At 38.1% G+C, this 19,865-nt stretch overlaps 1 protein-coding gene across 1 annotated transcript in view; it reads right to left on the reverse strand.

Annotated features, from left to right (window-relative positions):
* The window catches only part of Ankrd44 (ankyrin repeat domain 44), a 283,427-nt gene that overhangs the window by 135,180 nt on the left and 128,382 nt on the right, over nt 1-19,865 (reverse strand). Inside the window, exon 3 of the mRNA XM_077799148.1 lies at nt 6,662-6,740. Coding sequence (XP_077655274.1) covers nt 6,662-6,740 — 79 coding nt within the window. The remainder of the gene's footprint in view (nt 1-6,661; nt 6,741-19,865) is intronic.

Consider the following 19,865-nt stretch of genomic DNA (forward strand, 5'->3'; position numbering starts at 1 on the left):
TGCCACTGCAAGTCTGAATCTTACCTTCCATCTCTTTCTTCTTCCCCCACCCTTTCTTTTTCCTTCCCTCTTTCTCCTCTCCCTTCCTTCCTTCTCCTCCTTTTCCTGTTCCTCCTCCTCTTCCTCCTCTCCCCCACTTCTCCCCCGGCCCTCTCTCTCCCTCTCTCTCTCCCATACAACCCATTTCTGACTTTTGATGTGTGTGTTAGGTGACTCTATAACATCTTCCTAAAGGAAATAACTATAGACGAACGTCAAGACTAATCTTCAAGGGTGTTTTATTAAAGGTTGGTCACAAAAGTGAAATACTAAAAACAATTTTGGTATTAAACAAAGAAGAGTTAGTTTAAAAGTCTAGTCATAGAATGTACCTATGGTGGTTTGCAGGAGTGCACTATAACGTAAGACATGATTAGAAACTATTGTTGATGTGATAAAAGTAAGTATTAAAATATCACAGATAGAACAAACCTATATTTTGTAAAAACACTAAACAGTCTATAAGGATTTAACCCAAAAGTCCTGAGATAATTGCCTGGCATGGGGCACATGAGATATATATAAAATATTTGGTAACTATTTGTTATATTTGGTAACAATTATGGGAGAAGAGTCAGGGACTAAGGAACAGCTATAAGCATAGGACAGACCTAAATGAATAGTTGGCATTTGAAGGATACTTTCTGATTAAAAGAGACACCCAGCAATGTCTCTTCAACAGAATTGATGTTTTGAAACTAGGAAAATTTACCTATCACAATGACAGTGTGATGACCTATATTTGAATTCACATTTCGATTATATGAATAATACATGAATGTTTTTTTAACGAATCATTACAAATATAGGAAAAATCCTCTCAAGTATGACCCCCCCCAGTGCTGAACACCCCCCTCCTCCCTGAGGTTAACCACTGCTCTGAGTTCAATATGTTAAGTTTCCAGTTGCTTTTCTGTCTTCAGACACAAGTATGTGTATCCACAGAAAATTCTGAGAATGAAGCTGGGTGGTCAGTACAATAGTTTTTGAATATTTAAAATGCTACATGATGATTTTTAAAAATATGTCACAATATGTATTTTTCATATAAATTGTATTATGTTGCACTAACACTCTGAATTTTCTTGTTCCACTTAACTAGAGCCTTTTTATATTTATTCAGGTTGACACTTATGGAATCAGTTAATTCCTTTTAACTGCAACGTGTATTACAATGTAAACATGCCATGTATTTTTAGACAATTCCTTTGCTGATGGTACCTTAATTATTTCTAATACTCCATTATCTAAGTGATGCTTAAATAACAAACGTCCATAAAATTACTTCTGCAAAAGTGCAAGTATTTGTCTAGGAAAGATCATTTAAAATGGACTTATGTGTCATAGGTGGTGCAGATTTCTGGTTTTAATAGGTATTCTCAACTTTCCAATGTGTGCCCATCTAGGTATTCACAATGTATAAGATGACTCAGTTTCCCACGTTTTCATCTACACTTGATACTGATTCGTTGATTCACTCAAGTGAATCTGAATCAATAATATTGTAGTATGCATTTGAAAATTTGTTAAGAGAGTAGATAGATCTCATAATGTGCTACCACCCACAAACAAATAAAAATAAAACAAAGGAACACAAGGAGACTTCTGGAGATGGTAGATACATCCATTGTTTTGATCAGAGCCAATGGTTTCATGAACATACTCTTAAAATATGTATAGTTAACTGTAGATCAATATTTCAATAATGCTGTTTTTAAATTAAATGAATATTGCAAATCTGATAGGAAGGAAATGGTGTCCCCCTTTATGGTTTTTGTGTTTAATAAGGCCGGGCATCTTCTAGTATGTTGGTCCACTGCCCACTTGTAATTTGCTTTCTGAGAATTACTTGTTCATATTTTTGCCCATTTTTCTATTGTTTAAGACATATTTATACACTGGCATTGTTACTACAATTATTATTATCTATGTGTTCAAAAACATTGTAGCTTTATATAGATCCAAATGTAGCTTTCAATATGAAAATTCTTTCAAGGAGAAAAATGACCCCAAGCACACACACAGGGGTGGAAGGACGTCTGCGTCATGTAGGTTCCTAAAGCCTCAGAGTCTCTTGAGAAACTGAAAGACACGCAATTAGGAATCTAGGGAAAATGGCTGGGTTCAGTCATTGTGCAGGTCCTGCATTCCACCTCTCCCCTCCTGCAAAAGGCTGAACAGGCAGCTGCCAGGAAACCTCCTCCCCCACGGCCCACCCCGAGAGAATTTATTATGACAAAAGCCAAGTTATCCGAACAGGGACTGGATGCGTATTTCATCAGTGTCCTCCTGCCGCTGGCTTCCCCATCCTCTTTCTCTAAACACTTTGCAGAGTCTTGTTTACCTCTCAGAGGGAGGCGTCAGATGGTTTGGGCTCTGAATTGAATATTTATAACTGATTTTTCGAAAGGAAGCTCCATGTTATTTACCTGTCTGTCAGGCACCATTGTGCACGGAAGGACACAGTCTGCATGTCTAATGATTTAAAGGCAAACGCTTTTTACCCAAGGACATTTTAAAGCTTAAACATGAAAATAAGCACTAGGCTATACTGACACTTCAGAAACAAAGGCTCAGCTAAAAACGATCAGTCTAAATAAAATTAAGCATGTTTTCCATCTTTTCCCTGTTACTTCTTAATTTTACTTCCAAGAGATCAGGAGTAAAGGGAACTCTGGGCATCTTTTCCAGAGACAGCATTTCTGTTCCATTAGCCTTGTCATTAGGAAGAGTGGAACAAAGAAAAAAGAAGTGGCATGATAAATGTGGGCTGAGTGACTGAAAATTCTTACAGGTCAAAGACAATAGCCAAAGCTTAAGGTTGATTTATGCAAAGTCTGGCTTTTAATTTTTGAAATAAAACACATAAAAGAAATATCATATGAAACATGATTATATTATGATGAGATCAAGTCGCTGTTGATTTTTTTTTTAACATAGAGATGAAATCTTATTATAGCACGAGAGCACTGTCTTTCCAAGCAATTGCCTTGGAGAAGTGTATGATAATTCCATGTATCTGGCAATTGCTCAAAATATTTTTTAAAAAACTCCCCTTGGAGTTTCTGTTAGAGCCAGTTTACACACCCACAAGAAATAGTCCATTGCTTTATAATTGCATGACATTTGTAAGCCAAAATCAGCATTGTTGATTTTCACCAGATTAAAAAAAATATATCAAATCCATCCTCAAACAATGTGTATTTGTTATGCATAAGGGAATCGAAAAAATGATGTGCCACTAGCACTGGAAGCAAGCTGCATCACAAGTGGTAAGCAAATTTTGAAAAATCACAGGAAATAATTCTGCAAGACTTCCACTCATTTGGTGGCATAAATTCTAATAAATTAACTGTTTTGTTTACTAGGCACACCTGACAATCTCCCATATTACAGGATGCACAGTTCCCATAACTCTGAAACCCTTACCCAATCTTGGTTTTCTCTACGGTATATCTCTACTGTCATCATTTTTCTGTGTGCTCCTCTTCCTATATCTCAACCTGGGTCTCTTAACTCTCATCACTGAAGGGTTCTTATTGATCTCATTGACCTTCTCTCTGCCTTATTCCTAACTCAGTCAGGTCCAAACAGAAGCCAAAGTAAGAGGGGGACTGACAGTGATAAGAAGGTGCAATCTGCAAGGCTTCCATTCATTCTCAAGACCTTGGGCTCTCAGGCTCCATCCATCTGGTTAAAAGCAGAAAAAATTCAGTAGAAATTCAATGGGTTTAGGTTTCATCATGCTCTGTAAGTTTATACAACAGCAGAGAATATAGCTGAAACAGGCTGTTCTGGCAAGGCCAAATTATTTGTCCAACATGGGAATCATTAGCACCTCATTCATTATAAAATTGGAAAATAGTGCGGTTGGATTCCCTAAAGGGTCAGCTGCCAGATGTAAGCTCAAAAGTTGAAATCATTATACTCTCACAGTGATATTTCTCTACGAGTATAAAATTTAAATTGAATAAAGGACTGCTTAGGGAAAGTAAAAACAATGTGAATCCTAAAAGTTGACTTCAGATTTTTTGAATTGCTGAAGGACTTCCCCAATGCTTGCCCATACCCTAAGTCTTCCTAATTTGATGGGGAAGAGAAAGAAAAATTCCATAGTGAGTGGAACCAAAATTATACCAAAGACATTAAGAGCTCTGTAATTCTAAGACCAAACAGGTGTATAATCAAGATACATGCTACAGCTTCTCCAAGACCTACTGAATAAGCCACACAGAGGAGAAGAGATTATATTCCTACATAAAGGTGGTGTGAACCCAAGTTTCTTAACAGTCACCCGCCCCAGATGGTCCATTCCATGCTGCAGAAATAAAACCTTCCTTTTCAGATATAGAAACAACCACAGAGTCTAAGACAAAGTTTTGAATTTGAATTTGCACATTCATGAAACAAACATTCCTCTGAGATGGTGAGAGAGCTCTTTTCTCTCTTTCTCTCTTCCTTCCTTCCTTCCTTTCTTTCTCTCACTGGGAATTGAACCCAGGGGCATTAATGACCAAGCCACATCCCAAGCCCTTCTTCATTTTTTTATTTTGAAACAGGGGCTCACTAAGTTTCTTAGGGCCTCACTAAGTTACTAAGGCTGGCTTTGAACTTGTGATCCTCCTGCCTAAGTCTCCCTGGGCTGCTGGGATTACAGGCATGTGCCACCACACCCAGCTGAGGAAAGCTCTTAACACAGATTGAACATCCCTATCCAAAATGCTGAGACCAAGGGGCTGGGGTTGTAGCTCAGTGGTAGAGTGCCTGCTTAGCACATGCGAGGCCCTGGGTTTGATCCTCAGCACCACATAAAAATAAGTAAATAAAATAAAGGCATTGTGTCCAACTACACCTAAAAAAATATTTTTTAAAAATGCTGAGACCAAAAGTATTTCAAATTTTGAAATTTTTTTCATATTTTGAAATATCTGCAATATAAAGAAATATGTTGGGAAGGGGGATCTAAGTCTAAACATTAAACCCATTTGTTTCACATATACCTTGTACACATAGCCTGAAGGTAATTTTACACAATATTTTTATTGCACCTGCACTTCAACTATCACATGAATTCAGGTATAGAATTTTCCACTTATAGCATCATATTGGCACTCAAAAGTGTCTTGGATTTTGGATTTTAGACTTTCAGATAAGGATGTTCAACTGATATATTTGAATGGTAGTACAGCAGGTTGGGACTGTTAGGTGTCTTATCACAACATTCTTCAAAGTCTAACCCCAGTTCCACATGACTGTCAGGAGCATTAGGCACATGACTTGCTTCCTGGGGAAACACCTCCAGAATGTGAACACAACGAAACTAAGGGTAACATGAATCTTCCTGGTGTATCACAGCACAATTCTTTCCCACGATGTTCTCCCCTTCCGCTTGAATACGTGTTGCAGCTCCTAGCTTGGTACAATTTACTTTAAAATTCAACAACTTTCCTTTACTATCGCAAACAAGGGCAAAGCCTTATTAAAGGCCTTTTGCCTAGTCCATGGGCAGAGGCATTTCCTCTAGATTTTAATCTCCCCAAACAGAAACAAGGAAGAAGAAAGATAGCCTCTCTGCACATAATCTACAATGATGCATGTGCATGCACTCAGATTCATCCCAGGGATTTGTCTAGCAAACACTCAAGGGAGAAAGCACAGAATGGTTCTGGAAACCTGTTTGGTGAGATGGACTGAGCAAACAGGTTTCCAGAAATAAAAGCATTAGCATTTTAAAATCTGATGAAGCATTTAAATACATAGAAAAATAAAGAGAATAATATCACAAAGAACAGTATGCACACAAACTAGACTTAATATGTTTGACATATTTGCTTCCAGGTTTTAAAAAATAAAACATTTTATGGAGACTTGTAATAGTCCCTTTTATGCCCTTCCCTGAAGGCATCCTCACTCAGCCTGCCTACTCACAGGCAGACACTATTCAGAAACTGACATGGTCACAGTTCTATAGCCATAAGCTAGCTTGGTATTATTTTGCAGTACAATTTAAACATATGTATGCATTTACATTTAGAAAATTTATATACTCAGCATAAGTATGTATAGCACTTACAAGGTGCAAATATACAAAATCTATTTATAGTGAATACAAACCACATGCATGTAGTATGCATGTTTATATAGACTCTAAACCAGTTTTTTTCTTTCTTTTCTTTTTTTTTTTTTTTTTGGTGTGGTGGTACTAGGGATTGAACCCAGGGCCTTGTGCATGCAAGGCAAGCACTCAACCAACTGAGCTATATCCCCAGCCTTGATTTCATTTTTTATAATTAAGATACCAATCAAAAGATATCCAAATGTACTGCATTTGTCCACAATGCTGTACTTGACTAGATACCCAGGATTTGAACATTCAAAGTAATATAAATATTTTACTAGAGAAGTCATTTTCTATTTTGTTGTTGTTTGTTTTGAGAAGTCATTTTTCAAACATGAGGTTTTTTTGCATTGTCTTTCTTTCACAGATTAAATTGCTGATCAAATAAACTTCCATGAATATAATAAAGAAAGTTTTGTCTGGGCTTACTGCAGTAGTCAGTCTAGTAAATGGGTCAATTAAACTTTTATCTAGAGTTGACATTTGAATACAGGTGTTATTTACCTGACAGAATCAGGAGTTCAATGATCTCTGCATCTCCCAGAAATGCGGCCACATGAAGAGGGGTTCGTTTCTCAGAATCCTGAAATAAACAATGTCAAAGTTATACAACAAGTCTCTGGCAGCAGGAGGTGCCTTTTGTAGATGGTAAAACATGTGGCTCCCTCTGATGTTAAGGCTTGGGGAATGAGCTTGAAGGCCAAACACAAACTGAGGTGAGTCTGGTTATAATTTTCTCTTAGCATACACCACGGTCACATGCACAAAGGATTCCATTTTTTTGTGTCTGTGCATGACATTTGCCTAATTATGGCCCAGATCAGGTCAAGGATGAACCATTATATACTAGATGATGAGCCTCAATTTATTTTCAGATGTTTAGTTTGGTAAAAAAAAATTTTTTTTTCCAAACCTACCTTAGCAACAAAGTGCAAAACTTTCAAAGATTTACTTTCCTTCTGAGGGAACACAGTGGAATTGTTCATAAGGCCATGAAACTTAAGTACAGTCACTTTCTCCTTTCTATCCTTATCCATTGTTGCCTAGACTCCTGCCCCTTTGCGTAGTGCTGATGGGATGCCTACTCTCAGCCAAAACCAAATTCTGGGGTCAGAGGGGTGACCACAAGAGGCCTGGTCCCTGCTTTCATGAAATGTGCATTCCAGTGGGAAGGCTGACAATAGTCACAAAAATAAACAACCTATGAGATCATTTCACATGTGGTGCTAAAGACTGCGATTTCAAACAAAACGGGACTTGGAGATTATAGAGATGGGAGTAAAAGCGGTAAGGCCTTTCTAAGGATGTTGATATTTAAGCTGAGAGGTGGAGGCAGATTTAGTTTCTGTTTTACAGATGAGAAAAGTATGACTCAGATAGATTGATAAATTCCTCAAGACCCCAAAGGTAAGTAACAGAGCTAAGGTCCGACTTTTGCCTATAAGACCCCAGTTTCTGTCCTTGAACAGGCACTTAACACGTTATGCTGAGAGACACAATACAAAGATAGGGTGAGAGCATGATGGCATGCAGAGAAAAAAATACAGCTTCCCCACCTGCAATTAGAGATAATAATATCTACCTTTGAGGGCTGATAAGAGGAGTCCAGATAATGTGAGCAAATAAAGCCCAGGTAAGCAGAGGCAGGTGCATGGCTAGTGCACCATCCGTGGGCACTCTTGTCATCAGCATAGATATGTGTGTGATCTCTTTCCTCCCAGACTGAAACTTTCTGAAGGGAAAGAACGGCTCTTGTTCCCCTTTACACAGTAGCATCAGAGCTGGTGCTTAGCATAAACTGGCTGAAATGAACTAGTCTACATGCCTGGCTTCTTCCACAAACTTCCATCAACTACTCCATGACAATGGTGACCAAAACCTGGATGCTACATCTTTATGGTTTCTCCTAAAACCAGCATGTGTTCTGGTTTCCAGATTCTTGGATTCACCATTGATTTTAATCACCATTTCCATTATCACTTAATTATACAATCAACTTAAAAACCCTTGACTAGCCCAAGGATATTATTTTATGCTCTGACCATTGAGGCCCTCCGCTCTTCATGGCTCACTAATATCTAAAGCAGATGACAGACAGGGGATGTGACAAGAATTGATCATCCAATCTGGCCATTTGTTGGAGGTTCTGGAAAATGGTTTTATGAAGAGATGGACTAACATTCAGTGGATAAAAAGATGAATTTGAATTAGATGGAAACTTATGTTGTCTATGAATGGCTGTAGACAATTGCTATGGGCAAGGCGAAATAAAGCAATCACATAGCTAGGCCTGGTGATACATGCCTGAAATCACAGAGGCTTGGAAGGCTGAGACAGGAGGATCACAAGTTCAAAGCCAGCCTCAGCAAAAGTGAGGTGCTAAGCAACTCAGTGAGACCTTGTCTCTAAATAAGATACAAAATAGGGCTGGGGATGTGCCTCAGTGCTCAAGTGTCCCTGAGTTCAATCTCTAGTATTGCCCCCTCCAAAAAAGCAATCATGGGGCTGGGGTTGTGGCTCAGTGGTAGAGCGCTTGCCTTACATGTGGAAGGCAATGGGTTCTATCCTCACATATAAATAAAAATAAAAGTATTGTGTCCACTACCAATTTAAAAAAATAAACTAAAAAAAGGCAATCATATAAGTATAAAATAATGATATGAGTTCAGTCAGATACATGATCATGGTAAACCTATAACACTGCATTACCCTGTCTTTGAAAATAAAGATTGAAAGTGCATTTGCTTATTTGAGAATCAAATATACTCATTTATGCAATGAACTATACAAATGAGAGGATCAGACAAATATTTTCTATTCCTTTTTATTCTATTGGTATACCTAAGAAATTTCCATTTTAACTCCACATTCCCTTTGAATCTTCATTATATCTACTTAAAATTTACTTCTGGGGCTTGGGATAAAAGTTATATAATTATATGTTCTTCTGTAAATTGAATTAGATCCAGAGTTTGGTTCAACAAATTCAACGTTGCCCAAGTGATTAAAACAAGGACTATTCCAACCCAAATTATGACTTCATTTGACCTGAAGCAAAGTCAATGCTCTGAAAACTTGGCCTTAAATGAAAAGACAAGAAAATTCCAACATCTCTCCCTGCCTTGCAAATTTGGTTGGTCTGTCATTATATGACTGGCTTTACTGACTCTAGCTCTACTGATATGACACAACTTGTTCAAGCTAAATTTTCTATAATATAAAAAGGGTGTGCTCTGTGAGATCATATTGTAAAAATTCTTATGAGGGCTGAGGATATGGCTCAAGCAGTAGAGTGCTCTCCTGGCATGCGCGGGGCGCTGGGTTCGATCCTCAGCACCACATACAAATAAAATAAAGATGCTGTGTCCACTGAAAACTAAAAAATAAATATTAAAATATTTTTTAAAAATTCTTATGAATCCCAGTGTTACTGTCAAGATGCAAAGATTCCCTGCAGCTTCCAGGACAACGATGGTCATTGCCACTCCCCTTTAGTGATATGGACAGGTAATTTCAGAGAAGAACTGTATTCAGGCAGCCGTCGTTTAGCTCACAGAAGCAGCAGAATATAAAAAATCACATGTGCTATTAAGACCTTAACCAAAATAACAGTGTATTTCCACTACTAACCAAGGGTTGCTAACACCTGTTCTATAGCAAGGAACCGAGCTGTGTACAAGGATCACAAATTGAGGGGTGGATGATGGAGCCACAGTAATCACCACATTTAATAAGCTGAAATTGGCCAGAAGGTTGCATTACATACTCTGTCAAACTATAAGGCCTCCCTACTTTGCCACAGTTAAACTAATAGAGCAGGAGATACACTGATACAAGGAGGTGGTTTGGAAGAAAAGGGAATACTGGTAATAATATATCAGTAAAAATGGGTTCAAGGTCAAAGATAACCCTAGGGTGTCTAGAAGGAAAAACAAACTTATCTGGAAATTATTGAGTGCTTTTATTTTATTTCTTCTATAATGCCTTCTCATCTATTCTGCCTCTTGATCTCATAACATTCCTATCAGGGGAGACAGACCTTTTACAACTGTGTTCTTCAAGCTTATCACCATTTAATGGGAAAAAAAAAATGTGAGCCCTGCGTAGGATGTACAATTTGCCCAACAGAGCAAACTGATGTCAAAGAATTAGGTGTCCTAGCACCCAAATGGAAACTTTTTTCTTGATAAGAATGAAAGTAAAAACACTATCGTACAGGTTGCCTTAACAGTCTAAAAGCCTTTTCATTATAATCCCCAAGAAATGCTAGAAAAAAAATGTGACAAATATACAGTAGACATTTCTTATAAGCTCTTTAAAAGAGCTTATAAGAAATTAAATAAGAAAGGGCCAGAAAGGGAGAGTAAACTGGGAACCAAAGCTGGAGGCAGAAGTCAATACACCAGGGGTGTGGGACTTAACAACCTACAGGGGACAGGAGACAGGCAGAGAATCAGAACTGAGCCCTTCACACAAGGAAAGACCCTTGCAGTGAAACGGCAAACTTGAAAACAGCCAAACATTCACACGGGCTGATGACAAAGAGACGCCTTGTCCTGGGCTCTTAGTGGGGGAACAAAGATGTTTCCACTGAACATCTGCAATCCCAGAGTTCACCCTCTGTGTTTGGGGGTTCTGAATTTACAATACTTTCATAGTACAGGGACTTTCAAGTTGAAAATAGGCATAAAAGTGGGGTTTAAGACACACTAAAACAAAACGTAGCTGGAGAGATGTGCTCTCTATCCAGGAAACCCAGGACGCCCAGAGATTAGATCTCCATCAAAGTCGAACTCACATGCTAAGCCACAAGACCCTGGTGAACACAATTCACCACAGCAAGAGTCAGCAGACATCACCAGCAAGAACTTGAGGTGATGATAGAATCAGATAGAGATTAGGCATCATGTTTAAAACAACTTAAGACATTACAGACAAAGCCTAAGGGGAAAAAACACTGTTTCTGAAAAACAACAAATTTGGAAACCAGGTGTGATGGCATGCACCTGTAATCCAGCTACCTGAGAGTCTAAGGTGGGAGGATCATTTGGGCCCGGGAGTTCAAGACCAGCCTGGGCAACACAATGAGATAGTGAGACTCCCATTCCCCAACCCCTAAAAACTGGATTGAGGGAGACATGAAGGAAGTATTATGGGAAGCAGCCCCAACACATGATGTTAGAAATACTCTAAAACTTTGGTCTAAAAGGGATGAAAGCTGGAAGAGTAGAAAAAGAAGGAGGGAAAGAAGGAAAAACTAAGCATGGTGATTTTGTGTTATGCATTATAATGATTTATTCAGCCATATTTTCTAGACATAAACATTTATTTTAAAACTTTTAGGGGCTAGGGATAGAGCTCACATGCACAAGGCCCTGGGTTCAGCCCCCAACACCAAAAAAAAAGAAAGAAAGAAAAAAAAAAAAAACCTTATATGCCAGACATTGTTTAGATGTTAGGAATACAAAGCTTAAAACATCCAGTCTTCCCACCCTGAAGAAACTCATAGTATAGTCTCCGAATTTTGAACTTTTGAACAAAAATAACAACAGGGTAGTGGCAATAATGATATTCATTATGTCAAGTGATTTATGAAAAGTATCAAATGCAACGAGACTAATGTCTTAGTGAATTTCCCCCAAGCTCATCTAATTATGTATTAGGCTAGACAGAAAGTCTCAACAGACAAGGAAAAAAATTTCTTTTGAAATGAGAAATAAACATAACTTGCTCAGGACCCCCTTGCTCAGTCCCTGGTGACTCCAGCTTATCTAGGAACTTTGGAAGCCCTGGGCCAGACTTCCAGGTCCATCACCCAGCCAAACATAAGCCTTACTGGTTGCCTTGGGGGTCATTTCTGGTTCAAAATTAAAGTCAAGGACCAAGCCAGGCCTAGAGCACTTCTAGGCACAGTGCCCAGCTAAGCACACTCACCATTTGTCTCTTATCTTTTGTCCAGCTGGACTTTCTATGGTGACCAAAAGATAGTGAGTGGCACATAGATTTTCACAACACCCATAGATACAAGGGGGGAAATAACTTGAAACAAGAACATTAAGTGTAGCACACATCAGAACTGGCTCATCAACATAGCTTCAAAAGCTTGTCCAAGTATCGCAAAAGGAAGGTCTTTTTTCCATCACACATTAGCTCTGACTCCCAACAATCCTTTGCACACGGATTCAGACTCATGAGAAGAGAGAAGACCCAGGCTCTTCTAGAAGGAAGGAAAAATAAACCCTCCCTTTCTATGAATAGCCAAAGACACACACACACAGCCAGCTGGGGCTGAGCTAAATTTGCAGTATGTCGTAGAAAGATCAGGCAGAGGAAGTTTCTGAGTCGTCTGTTTACCAAAGAAGAAACAGATGAAAGAAAACAAGGAACTTGAAGTATGTGCATGCAAAGTGAGTTTGACATGGGCAGAGAGGCCTTCTGGCAGCTAAAAATACTATGTAGACAGGAAGTTGAGGGGGCAACCCCAAGCCTCAGTTTTGAAGATTAAGAATTGCTTATCACATGCTTTGGAAATTATCATCTAAAAGTGTGCAGTCTACTTTGCATTTGAAATATCTGTCTTACAACAAAACAAACATTCCTTCCTACATATGAATATCTTATATACTAAGGCAGACAGATGGAACAATATTAGGAAAACAAGTCCATGAAATATAAAAGTTAAGTTCCAATCATCGACCCAAACTTCCACTAAAATCAAAGAAGCTGGGAAATAAAGGTCAGCTTAGACCTAAGGAACTTCATGATACTGAACAGAGACAACGAGAGGCAAGCCATGTCAGAAGAAACTCTGAACACAAAATAGGTACCTTGGAGATACTTGAAATCACATGAGTAAAAGAGCCAAAGACAGATTTAAATCCAACAATGTGCAAAATGGGAAGGAGGCTGAGTCTTAAGGCAAGGAACTGGAGCCTGGAAGGGGGAAAGGAAATCATAGAGGAGAAAACAAATGTCATGTCTCTCAAAAAAAATTTTGTGTTTACTTGCAATTTTTAACTCTTCATAAATATGGAGAAGTATTTATATAACAGACCTACATGTGCCCATTGGCAAACACAAACATGTTAACATTTTTCTATGGCTGCCTCAGAACCCTGCTTTTAAAAATGCCTTCAGGGATAAAATGCCATGGTTCAGAAATGCAAAGAGGGAGAGAGTATGTGTGAGGAGGTTGTTTTTCAAGTCTTCACTATCACAAATAGTGTGGCAGTGCACAGCTTCGTACAACTCTCTCTGTGTGCAGTTTCCAAGAAAAGGAAATTCTGGATCCGAGAGTATATACCCATTTAATGTTATTAGGTATTGACAAATAACTTTCAAAAGTAGTTTTTAGTAATTGACACATTGACCAGCCAAATATTAGTTCCTATTTCCAACACCTTTGCCAGTATTTGATGGTATGGTCCCTGTTCCTCTTGAACAATACGATGTATCTGACGTTGTATGTTCTGCCTCCTTCGATTGCAAACTACCTGTACATAACTTTACACTTTGTTAAATCCAGTAATTAGGTTTTTCTCTTGTGATACATGGAGGTTTTTTGTATTGTTTAATTCAACTTTCAACAAAAATTCAAGTTATGCTTCACCTAGACACAACAGAGATGGATCGATGTCTTCTGTAAGTCTCCAGAAGAAAAAATTTAAAGTTGTAATCCTCATTCATCCTTCATGTGTGCATCACCTCAGGCAGATGGATCTTCCTGGGCTAAAGTCTTCTATGCCTCAAAGGAGACAGCACACCTCTGCTCCCGCAGGTTCCCATTATGGCACAATTGTATTTAACCAACACTTGATTAGTATTTTAATCCATCCATCTGAATGTAACATGGATGCATGAGAAACAGCAGCACATCTTTCTGACTAAAAAAAAAAAAAAAAAATGTTTAAATTACAGGTTCAAGCCTCAAAGCTGTATCTCACTCTTGAAACTATTGCTGCAAGCTCAGTCCTTAACCCGATGCCAATCCAACAATGAGGACACGGTTTTGAGAAAAGGGGAAAAGAATGTTTATTATTTGCTAGCAAAGGAGAAACACAGGGGACTCCTGTTCCAAAGGCTGTGATTCTGCACATAAGCAGAAAAAGGAGGCTTTTAAGGAGATGATTCAAAGGCTACATTCCTCCTGTTGTCTGTTGGGAGTTGTAATTCATTGGCTAATTTGGGAGATAGTCATTTCTGATATCTTCTGGTACCATCCCCAAAGTCTGGCTTACTTCATTCCTATGGTGGGAGTGTACTTTAGGGACAGATCACTCTGCCTACCATGGGAAGAAAGGTAATCCTGTTCCCCTGAGACTAGAGAGGGGGAGAGATTAGAAAGGAACAGGGAGAGAGGAAGAGAAAGAAACATGTCCATTTTAAAAATAAATTGCAGTGGCAGAGCAGCGAGGGCTACCTTCAAAGCACAGAGTGGACCACTGTTACAAAAATATATAAGATAAAATAAGAGAAATGAGAATGCCAGAGATATCTTACCTGCCTTACATAACTTAATACTGGATGTTTTGTTACATTAAATTTTTAAAATAAAATTATGTATAGTAATCAAGATTATATCACATTTTATTGTTCAAATTTTATCCTTAAAATAGTACTGTGAGGTAAATATGATTGTCCCCATTTTACTGAGGGAAGCCTGAGACTTTGAGATGACAAGGAACTTTCCCAGAGCTAGTGAGATGTAAAACTCAAATTCAAGAGCATATTTGATTCCATTGATCAAATTTTTGCTGAGTCTCCAAATGGCTACAATCAGCACTCTAGTCCTAATACTGGAGACCCAAGGTCAAAGCTTGTATGTGAAAAGTATCAGCAAGAAAAAATAAAATACTAACACTACCTGACTTTAAGACTTATTTTATAAAGCTACGGTGATCAAGACAATATGGTATCGGTACAAAGAGAACTCACAGTGAAAGGATGGTCCTGTCAACAAAGGTGCTGAAGTAATTAGATGCTCACATGCAAAAAAAATGTGAACGTCAACCTGTAACAGGGGTTTAGTTGATGCTTCGACTATATCCCTTGTCACTCTAAAACTTACATGTTTTTTTTCTTTTTTCCTGACCTTCTTTTCCCTGATCTTTTCCTTCCTGATCTCCTCTCCCTAATCTCATTTTCTCTGAATCCCCTTTTTTAAAACCCCGTTCCCCATAATGGGCAGAATCACAGGCTCTGGGACAGGAGTCCCCTCTGTTTCTCCTTTGCTAGAAAGCAATAAAACATTTTCCTTTTTCTCAAGGCCTTGTCTTCATCATTAGATTGGTGTTGAGGACAAAGACCAAACTTTCAGTTACAAATCTGTACCTTGCACTCTAGACAAATATGAAATAAAAATGGATCCTAGAATGAAAAGCAAAACTTAAAATTATAGCAGCAGAATAGAATAGACTTTATGATTGCTGTATGTATATAGGTGACTGTATGACCAATGTGATTCTGCAATCTGTACAATCAGAAAAATGAGAAATTATACCCCAATTGATTCAAATGTATGAATTGCCAAGATCATTGTAATGTCATGTGTAGCTAATAATAAAAAAAATCTTAAAATTATAAAATACTTAAAGGAAAAACAGACCCCTAGATCTGACACCAACTACAATCCATAAAAGAATAAATTGATAAATAACATTTCATCAAAATTAATAACATCTTTGAAACACATTGTTAAGAGAATGAAGACAAGCTGCAGATGGAGAAAATATTATAATATTTCCATATGCTGGATAAAGGACTTCCAAGTAGGATGTAAAAAGACACTCAAAACTCAACAATATGAAAGCAAACAATCCAACCAAAATTAAACAAAAGATGTGAACAGAAATTTCACCAAAGGGGATATACTGCTAACAAGCCCATGAAACAATATTCAACATCATTAGACATTAGAAAAGGCAAATTAAAGCCATATTACATACTTGCTAAAATTGCTAAAATTAGAAGGGCTAATGACACCAAGTGTTGGTGAAGTGGTAGAGAAACTGGACCATTCATATGCTGCTGCTGGGAATGAAGAATGGCACAACCACTTTGAAAAACAACTTGCCAATTTCTTAAATATACATCTACCATATGATCTAGGTATTCTATTCCTGGGTCTTTACCCAAGAAAAACAAAAGCCTATGTCCTTACAGAGACTTGTGCAAGCATAATCATAGCAGCTTTATTTCCAACCCCAAACTGGCAGTAATCCAAAGTTCTATCAGTAACAGCTAAATGGACAAACGACAGTATTGCTATATAATGGAACACTGATGAGCAATTAAAAGGAATAAACTATTGATATATGTCACAACATGGATGAATCGAAAGAGTTGTGCCAAATGAAAGAAGCCAGGAAAAAAGAATAGACACTGCAAAATCCATTTACATAAAATTCTAAAAAATGCCAACTAAAGTACAAGGACACAAAGATCAGTGGCTGCCTGAGGAGGCTGGGGGAGAGATTGGGGAGGGTTAGATGAAGGGATGACCACGGGTAAAAGGAAGCTTCTAGAGGCAATGGATACACTGATGGCTTCATGGGTGTACACAGGTCAAAACTTCACAAACTATACATTTTAAATATGCGTAGCTTGTTGTGTACCAATTGTATGTCCATAAAGCTGTTTTAAAAATATATAAGTATGCAAATAAAACCATTTTCTCACTCTTATGTCACATAAAAAGAGGTCATATTTGTTTATTTTTATGATTTATTGGTATATTATAATTATGTATAACAGTGGGATTTGTTTGACAGATCTGTATATGCTCAAAACATAACTTGATTGATCTCATTCCCTACTGCCTTCCTGTTCTCTTTCCTTCTCCTTCCCCGCCAAGAAAGGCATATTTAAAAATTAAAAAGTACACCAACACAACAGGATAAACTCAGCTAATGAAGATAGAAGAAATGCCAAAGTCCAGTCAACCAATAATAAGTTAATTTAGAGTCAACTCATGTCATATCCTGCTCATAAAAGTAAAGTCCTTGGGAAAGGATGGCCTGGTGAGTTAAAGTGTATGGATTTTAAAATATGCACAAATAAGGTTTCTCTTCAAAATCCCTTAGAACTATTTGTTTTGATAACTGAATTCTCTGAAAATGTGTATTGAGTAAGAAGGATGTAGAAACTAAATCTAGATAGAAAATTAAGTACAAGTGGAAAGATGAATGGTCTATGCCTGACCTGTGGGCACACTGCAGTATTTCAGCACTGGATAGCCAGAGGACACTTGAGATTTCACTGTGCCCAGAAACCCACAAGTGAGAGAAGCCCTTTCAGAGCAGTCTCCACTTGGGAAAGCTGCTGGAATACCAACTACCTGTGAGGCCCTGATATCATTTGGCCAGGAACATCGCTTGAGAGCCAGTAGAAACTGAATGTGGAAAGGGGTTCCAGTCACTAAGTCCCACAGAGCAAAATATTGGCCAAGATACTCTGCTTCGTCATCAATGAAACAGTGATATTAAGTACATCCACCCACTGCAGGGACAATCATCAGGAGCTTCTGGTGACAACCAAAGCAGGTCTTCAAAGCAAGGCCATTCCTCCATAGACTGAAAGCTAATAAAGTAATATAAGTACGCAAATAAAACCATTTTCTGCTCTGTTGCAGCACCCCAAGCATGTTGAATAGAGGTGTCTTTAAATGTAATACATTTGTGAAATCATTTTCCACAAAGGAACACTAATTCTTGAATCCATGGTGGCCACGTCTTTCGGGTAAGTGTAGTAAGGGAGCCCATGCATAGGAACTGCTCTTGGTTCCAATACACTCACCAGCAAGGCAAGCAGTCTAGTTTCAGTTAGGGCCCTACCACAGGCTCACTGTCTCTTTTAATTACTTCACTAACTAATTTATTCAACAAACATAAATGTCTAACATGAAAGGTAAATAATTAAGAAAATTGCATAATCAGCTGGAAACTCATGAAAAGTTAAAGAGAGATAACTGCTAGTTTTTCATACATACAAGGGGGCTGGCAAAGGTACACATTTGTTGCCAGTTAAGTGACCACATGGTATTAGAAAGAAAATCTCAAGAAGTCTAGAATCATAAAATATTTGAAGTAGAAATATTTGAACTGGAGACATCCAAACTCTCATTTTTTGTCCAAGGTCGCACAACTTTTAATGGCAGTGGTGCCCCCCATTCATTCATAAAATTGGCACAATTGTTAACCCGGGGCACACCATGTGCTGCTTAACTGAGGATATGTCAGTATTTGAGAGATGGGCTCTGCTTCCATGGAGTCTGAAAGAAGTGAGCTCTCTTGACTGCAGATAGAAGGCTTCCTCTACAGAAGACTCATATTCAACACACCCATCAGCAAACAGAAGACACACACAGTGTTAGAAAACACCAACTGGAGAAAGAAATGATGTGCCATGAAGAAAGGAGGCAACACTGAAAGGTGTCATCTCTGGGCACAACAATAAATCTTAGTTATTGGGCCTCCCCCCTCCTCTGAATTAAAAGCAAAAGTTTCAAACAAAGTTTCTATAGCCCATAGAAAAACTGTTTTAACTAAAATGAATAGTTGCCCTTTACAATTTTTTTTCATCATCCATGTAAATAGAATCAGAGTGGATGTACAATACTGATAATAAAAATCACCAATGCAGTTATCTGGACCCAAGACATCAGATCAGGCCAACACACTAACATGTGAACTGTGAGTGCCTCTGGGTGAATAATTTTATGGGTGTTCTACCCTTTCTTTTTGTGTTTCAAGTCTCGTAGTCTAGAAACAAGAAAATCAAATTCCTTTTGTAAATAAGAAGAGCTTCCTCTTTAAAAACAACAACAAAACGAGTCTATAAACAGCAAAGCACTAGACAATATGTCCTATCCAAAGCTTTCATTATCTTACAGTAGGCTTTAAATAATTGATATGTGAATGTGTTTCTCTGCAAATGACAAAGAATTACATCTGTGATTAAAAAGGTAAAACTATAATTTGTCTGATGTACCCTAAAGTTGCCAAAGCACCATTCTAAATGCAACGGCTGATCCTACAGAAAATCCAGGAAGGCTGATCATGTAGAAATTGTTATTCCCATTTTACTGGACAGGAATCAAGGATGACTCAGAGAGTTAAGTGATGTTCCCAAAGTGACACACCAATATTTGGTGACCCTAGATTTCCTGACAACATTCTCTGTGTTCTCTCAACAATACTACATGGGATGTTAGTTAACCAGTAAGGATTCCTCTCCAGGGAAGAACCTGTTTCCATTGTCCTCACAGCACTGTGGAAGTCTTGGATCCTACCTACTCTGATCTTTTCTAGCAAGTAACCTGTAGGATAAGCAGGAGTGCCATGCACACATGTGCACCCACCTCCCACTTTCATTTAGGAAGAATGAAGACTCTGGAGTCAGAACAAGCTGACTTAGAAATCCCCCCTCTGCCCCTTACGAGCTCTATGCCTTTGGGCAAATAAATCAACTTCCCTGAGACTCATTTTCCTTTTCTATAAAATGAAAATAGGATCATCATTACTGACTAGATGTCCGATAAATATTAGCCTTTCTATTATTGTGATTGATATTGACATCTTTGTGGCTTATCTTGATGTTTTTCAGTTCCTATGGTGACTATAGAAGAAAACAAGGATGCAGAACAGCTTCTGGAGGAACAATTTTGTTAAGAAATTATATTTTTACAAGTAGAAGGAATGACGCTGCCCAA

Source organism: Urocitellus parryii, chromosome 1 (assembly GCF_045843805.1).
Source record: "Urocitellus parryii isolate mUroPar1 chromosome 1, mUroPar1.hap1, whole genome shotgun sequence".
NCBI classification, from domain to species: domain Eukaryota; kingdom Metazoa; phylum Chordata; class Mammalia; order Rodentia; family Sciuridae; genus Urocitellus; species Urocitellus parryii.